Source organism: Dermochelys coriacea, chromosome 9, assembly GCF_009764565.3.
Source record: "Dermochelys coriacea isolate rDerCor1 chromosome 9, rDerCor1.pri.v4, whole genome shotgun sequence".
In the NCBI taxonomy this organism is placed as follows: Eukaryota; Metazoa; Chordata; order Testudines; family Dermochelyidae; genus Dermochelys; species Dermochelys coriacea.
The window spans coordinates 65957464-65964285 of record NC_050076.1 but is presented as its reverse complement, the minus strand read 5'-3'; the positions used below and the strand labels follow the sequence as shown (position 1 = coordinate 65964285).

The window sequence follows — 6822 nt, the reverse complement described above, 5'->3', positions numbered from 1 at the left end:
TGCTCCTGGGAGCTCAGGTAGGGGTGTCTGTGTTTTAATAAATAACCCCCTCCTGGGGCTGGTTGGGAGGCTGGGACAAACGGGAAGATCCATGCAGGGAAAGTAAAGCTTTTCAGGGGCCAGGAGTGTTCTTGGTCTCCGAGGCAGCCTGGGAGCCTGCTGGCTCGGAGACACCAATCATAGCCGGGAAAGAATCCTGCCAGAGCCTTGCCAGGAACACACTTTATTTCTCAGTGAGCAAGCTCAGCAGCAGCAAGCATTACAGGGGTTAGCACTGCTGATTCAGCACAGGGTGAGCGCAGGCTCTAACACCGAGCCCAGGGTGAGGTGTGAGAGCAGGTGCATGAGGCGTCGGGCCGATTCATGAAGCAGCAGGTCGAAAATGAAGTTGGCAGCCTTGGCTCCTGCACTTTTGATTGAGGTTACGTGGTCAGATCCTGGTTTCATTGGTGGCTCAGCCTGCACCATACAGATGGCAAAGAGCTCCAGCCAATGCCCAGTCACCTTTCACTGAGCCAGGGCTCTTTGTTCAGGCCAAAGTCTAACTACTCACAGAGCAGCCCAGCTGGACCTGCTAGTCCCGCACATCTCAGCCTGGCCCTGGGTCCCCTGTATTGCACTTCCCTCCCTGGGCTCTCTGCTGTCCTGCACTACACTGATAGTGGCTGGGACCCTTTGCCCACCTCGGCAGCCCTTGTGAGCAGCAGCATTGTCCCTCAGTGTTGACCTCCCTCCAGTGTGTTAGCAAGGAAGCAACTTGTACTTCTCAACATTCATCTCAAAGCATCCTGCTGTTCTCTGCCCCAGGCCCAACCCCTTCCCCCAAGCTCTGCCCTGCTGCTTTCGTGCTAGAGCATCCTTCTGCTCTCCCTCCCCATTCTTCATCTGCCTCTGAGCTCCTTTCTCTGGCTCCTGCCCCATGACTTTCCCTGGCATTCTCTTCTCCAAGGCCTCTCTCTAGTGGTCCCTTCTGGCCTTGAACGCTATGAGACTCTGCCGCACAATCACCTTGGCTTGTTCTTTCTGTCTCTGCTCTGGAAAATCCTTCTCCAAGGCCTGTCTCCTCTGTCCCCAAGTTTCCTTGGCCTCTCCCTGCTCCATCAACCCCAGAATTCCCTTGGTCTGTTCCTTCCCCTGGCTCTTCCCTCTCTGCTTCTATGTTCCCTTCTCCCCATCCTGTTTCCTCCATCCCGCCATTGATCCCAGAATTCCCTTGGTCTGTTCCTTCCCCTGGCTCTTCCCTCTCTGCTTCTATGTTCCCTTCTCCCCATCCTGTCTCCTCCATCCCGCCATCGACCCCAGAATTCCCTTGGTCTGGCTCTTCCCTCTCTGCTCTGGCACTCTCTTCCCCAAGTCCTGTCTCTACCCCAGACTCTCCCAGGCTTTGTTCCCTCTTTGCCTGTGTGTTCTCTTCTCCAAGGCCTGTCTCTCTGGTAACCGCCTCTGCTCCAGAAATCCCTTGGTTTTGTTCTTCCTCCTTGGCTGTGGAGCTCTCTGTTCCCAGTCCTGTCTCCTCCCTACCTTCCCCAGAATCTCCTCCCTCCTGCCTGCCAACTCCAGCATTCCCATCTCCTCCCCACTGCCCCTTCCCTTCTGTTGCCCCTTTGAGCTGAGGCTGCTGGAAGAGGCCCTGGTATCTCTGCCGCTCTTCCACACGTTTTTCTCTCATCCTCTCCCCCAACAGCCTCAGCTCTTTCTTCACAGCTGCTGCCAGTGATGGGTCCAGTTGAGCCACCCTCAGGAAGTCTTCTCGCGCTGCCGCCTCATTCCAGACAGCGGCATGGGCCTTTGCGCGTTTAAAGTAAGCCTTCACGTTCTCTGTCAAGTGCAGAGAAGCATGGGATTATTTCCTTTCATCTCTCACCCTGCTTGGCTATTGTGTGCCACTGTCCTGCCTGCAGAAGAGGGCCACAGGAGCCACCTGCTACAGGTGCTGAGTGTCCCAAAGGGGCTGTACCAGAGCAAAGATCTAGGCCCTGCTCCCTCCTACAGCAATCGCTGCAGGGCGTTGTAGTACTACACCGCTCTACAGCTTGGCTCCCCTTGAATTCACTGCCATGCAGCAGGATTCCAATGTAGGAACTGCCAGAGCACCCATTTAGTCCTGTGTCAGTGTCTGGCCAGTACGGCTGCTTCCCGGGAAGGTGCAAGAAAGCTCGGAGGGGACAAGTAAAGCATAGCTTGCCCACTGGGGGCTTTTCTTAGTAGCCCGTGTCAACCACCAGTTTGCTCATGGCCTGAAACGTAAAGATGTTCTCATCATCCAAGTCTGGCTTCTGTAATCTTACTAAACTCTGGGCCTGCGGATCTAGTGGCAGTGAGTGGCACAGGATGTTACACCTGGTGTGACAGTATTCCCTTTCCAGGACAGTTCTCACAAGGGGAAAGCAGCAGATGAGAGAGATTGGAAAACACCCAGTGACCAACCCAAACTCTCAGCCAGAGTGAAGGCTACCAGCCTATTCCTGAATCTGCCACTCTGCACTAGCATGTCAGCTTGCATCACTGACTCTGCCTTCTATGCATCTAGTTCAAGCTGTGCTCTGGCTGGGTTTGAATTCCATGGAAAGCCATACTCCTCCAGTTAGCAGGACCGCCCCTGAAATGCTTTCTGGACGTGAATGTAAGTGCTGGAGGAAGGGAGCAGCTGAAAGCAAACTCTCAGGGGACTGGTAGCAGGGAGGAAGCCCCTAGGGGACTGGCAGCAGGAAGGAAGCTCCTGCGTGACAGGAGCGCTGGGTGCAGAGTCCCATGAGAACAGGAGCGCTGGGTGCAGAGTCCCATGAGAACAGGAGCCCCCTCTCTGGGAGCCTAGTGGAAGGTTGGACAGGCCAGTGGGGCAATTACCATTGTTCTTCTGGAGGAGGTCAGTGGTGTGCTCTAAGACCTCATAGTACTCTCCCAGCTCCAGCTGACACTGGCAGTAATTCAGCACAAGGGGCGTGATGAGTTTCTCCAGGCTCAACCAGTCTTCAGCCCAGGGCTTCTCCTGTTCACAAAACCAGCAACGTGCAGCATGAAAACACTAGACCCCTCTGCCTGGGCAGAGAGCTCTCAAAGGGATAGAGCGCCTGTAGCCAGGAAAGAGACAGAGTGCGTCCTGCGGGGGCTTTGCGGGCAAGCTGTGGTAAATGGAGGGCAGTAGCTACCCTTGAAGTGAAACAGTCAGCATGGAGCGTGCTTGCTGGGAGCACCCCAGTACATGCATGACCTTCAGCCATCTGGCTGAGTATGCCGTTCAAAGAGCTGCTGTTGGAGCTCCCTGGCTGGAGGCCACAGCCCCGAAGTGGCCTTTCCCAGCCACTTGTTTTCATTTAGTTTGCAGGACTTTGTACCCTGAAAACATCACTGCGAAGACCTAGGAGTGCAGGTTCTCCCAGCCGCAGGGAGCCCAGGTGTGGCGGCTATTGTCTTAGGAATCATGTTGGCTGCTGATGGGGGGCACTGCATCCAGCTCACTGCTGCATGCCGGGCCTGTGCAGACGGTACGGGCTCAGCAGAGGACGGAAGTGGTGCTAGGCATGACGTACCAATGCTGTGGGGTTGTGCACAAGAAGCCAGAGCAGGAGGTGGCTGTCCCTGCTCCAGCTGAGTGCTGACCCGCCCCCCCAGCCCCAGCCTGCCCCATTTGCGGTGTCCAGCAGGCGGGGTGGCTCTCACCTTGGCTTGAACGTTCCGCAGGCAGATGACCGCTTCCTGATACTTCACCGCTGCTTCCTGGTACCTCTTGAGCAGGACTAGCCGGTTGCCCTCGCTGTGCAACACAGGCACCGCTGACAGCTTCTCCTCTTTATTCATGGCCCAGGTGTCCCGTTTATAGGACGAGGGGTCATCCACCTGGTGTGTGTGGGCAGGGAACAGACCTTCACACTGCTGGCCATGTATGCTCCTCAGACCACGCCCAGGAGAGCTGGGCCCAGGGTTCCCCCTGCCCCAGAGGGACTACCAGCCCAGGCTGTGCCACACTGAGCATTGCCACTTAGAACAGGCTACTGTGGTCTGTCCTGACTCTGTTCTCGCTCACCCCAATTGCCTTTCCTTCCCTGGCCCAGGCCTTACTTTGAAAAGCTCCATGATGAAGATGAGAGGCTGGGGGGCCCTCTGCAGCTCATCCAGGTCCGCATAGCCCGTGCTGTGGTAGTCAAACATGTTCCCCATCCCGCAGCGGTGCTTCTGCCCCTCCAAGGGGTCCTTGCCCTCCGCAATCCTCCTCATGCCCTTGGAGACCAGCGCATACATGCCTGTGTGCTGAAACATGGGGAGGGGGAGGGAGCACCTTGATTCAAGCACACGTACAAAACACTCTCCCTAGCCTGGGGGCCAGTGAGAGCAGATGGGGTGAGATGGTAATGGGAGGCACCTGCTCTCAGCAGGGAGGAAGTGGGGTTAAACCCCCTGCTTAAGGGTTGGGGCCTGGAATCTGGGTTAAGTATTGAGACGACAGGGCCAGGAATACTGTAAAAGCAGCCTGCTACAGCAGAAATAAATAGCTCCTCTCCCTCCAGGGCTGAGCCAGGGCTTTTCAGTCTGTCCTAGAGTTAGAACCTGCACCCACCAAACCTCAGGAATAAAAGGACTTCATGAGGGAAGACATGCTGCTGGACTGAGCAGCCCAGTGCTCCAGCTCCCAGTGGGGGCAGGACGTGTGTGTGTATACCAGCGCCCGAGCGATCCTGCCCAGAATGTACCTGTGGGCTGTGCACACGTGTAAGTGTTGGTACCTGTGCGTGTTTTGGTGTCAACGCGTTGAGCATGCACAATGTGTGTGTGGTGTGTATATTTACTTACTTACACACACCCACCCACCCGTGTCTGAAATCTAGGTGTTCCCAGCAGAAGGGGCGTCACTCACAATAGCATCACACCAGAACTCCGCCACTTCTCCGATCCTCATGGAGGTTAGCAAGGTCTCCCACACCTCAATTTTGAACAGCTTCCCCACGATGATCTCCATGGGGATGCCAGCCTGCCGACTGTCATCTATCACTGTGCGCTCAAAGTCGTCTTTTAGTGTCTGAAAGTGGAACGTGAGCTGCACCAAAGAGAGACCAGTGCAGAGTGGGTCAGCTGCAAGCATGACAGTGTGGGATCAGGTCACTAGAGTAGTAAGTAGCCTTCTCTCCCTCCCCTCTCCACCCTGAATCTTGGCTCCATCCCACCCTTGGGTCACTGAGAAGGGGTGACCATGACCCCAGCTTAGGGTTAGTTCACTCAGCTGCTCTGATGGGGTGAAGGGATATGCCTCAGAGGCACTCCACCATCTGCTGTTTCTTCATATTATATACAGCTGCTCTCTGCTGATACTTTTTAACCCTACTCAGATAGGGCTCCTGTAGAGTGAACTTCCTCACAGCAGTGCCCTGCAAATATAGCATGCAAACTTCATAGCAGGGTTATTGCAAGTGAACCACAAAGAAACCCTTATGTCCCACTGCTAGAGGCTTAGAACGCTGGCTATATGTACACACACACAAATGGCAACACATTACTCCCATTATCTGCTCCCTACATATATTCCTTAGTTGTGGATGTCACGGGCAAGCGCCTTTGTTTCTTCTGTTTGCTATGCTAATGTGGCTCTAGGAGCCTAAGCTGGATTACAGCGTACAAAGCTGTCAGCTGGATTCCGGTGGCAGAACCTATTAGTGCTATTGATGAAGGAGGCAGACAGAACACAGCTGGAATCTCAACACCTGCAGCTCTGGCAGTTAGAAAAACCTGCCACCTGGTAAACTCAGCTAATTTGATGTGGACTCAATGAGACAAGAAGTCAGCTGTTTTTATTTTTAGAGTCACTTCTGACTATGGGTGCTTTTAAAAGGAGACACACATGCACAGAGGATTTCAGTAATATGGGCTCTGAGTCACCATCTATAGCTGGAGAGCCTGGGAGGCAGCTGCTGGGGAACTCAATACTGGCTGTCATTCGAGGGAGTGGGCTAACATCTGACCTGCTCTATCCCTGCTCAGCCAGTTTGAGATGCTTGTAGATAGTAGTTACCTTGCTCCCATCTTTGAATTGCGGCAGCTCCCCACGGCCTCCATGTAAAATCTTTTTCTTGACTCCTTCCACATTAAGCAGGTACATTTCATTCATGCTGAAGCTGTTGGTAGATCTCCCTTCTCCCCTCTTTGGTTGCTGGCCACACCCAGTGTTGCTCTCTCTCTTCCTGGACCTGAGTGTTTCTTCGTTTCTTGTCCGTTGGGATGAGTTTTTTTTTCTCCTGTGGCTCATCTAACAGTCTTTAGCTACTGCATCCTGGCTTAAAGCTGCCCACTCTGAATGAGGCAGAGACTGCACTGCCCCCTGAAACCTTTTCTCCCTGGACTTCCCCTAGGTGGAGTTCTGCCCTTCAAGAGCAGAGAGAACTGTGCTCTACGGTAACCACCTTAAGGAGCCAGAGCGACCCTGTTGTCTGCTATACTTCCTTACCCCTCCGTCTTCCCCTCGCTCTGTGGTACAGAAGACCCTCCCACCCAACACTCTGTGATGCATTCTGACAACTGCTGACTGGACTGCCTTTCTAATCCCCTGCCAGGTTAATCTAGGATTGGTCTCCCTAATCTACCTGGGATTAGAGAAAGCTCCCACCTCACAAGGGCTCTACCCAGTATGGGGTGGGAATCCCCCATACTGACAGCACGGTAGCAGCTTCCCACTTTTCCCTTGGGAGGGTCCCTTTTGTATCTAGCTCACTCTCTGAGTGAGAAGGCAAGGCTGCTGCAGTACCCCACCACTTTTACACTGACAAGCTCCAGGGAGCTCTGCTGCCATCAGTCTCCAGCTGGCAAAGGGACAGTGCCAGTCACAGCACAACTCTG

The 6822-nt window shown here is 54.3% G+C and overlaps 1 protein-coding gene across 1 annotated transcript; it reads right to left on the bottom strand.

The window, feature by feature from the left end:
* Positions 1-395: 395 nt before the first annotated feature.
* Positions 396-6708, bottom strand: LOC119861827 (aryl-hydrocarbon-interacting protein-like 1). Its single transcript, XM_038417464.2, has 6 exons — positions 6002-6708; positions 4853-5032; positions 4060-4248; positions 3661-3837; positions 2848-2989; positions 396-1818 (listed from the first exon to the last, which is right to left on the bottom strand). The coding sequence occupies exons 1-6, from the start codon at positions 6233-6235 to the stop codon at positions 779-781; spliced, it is 1962 nt and encodes a 653-aa protein (XP_038273392.1). The 5' UTR covers positions 6236-6708; the 3' UTR covers positions 396-778.
* Positions 6709-6822: the final 114 nt, after the last annotated feature.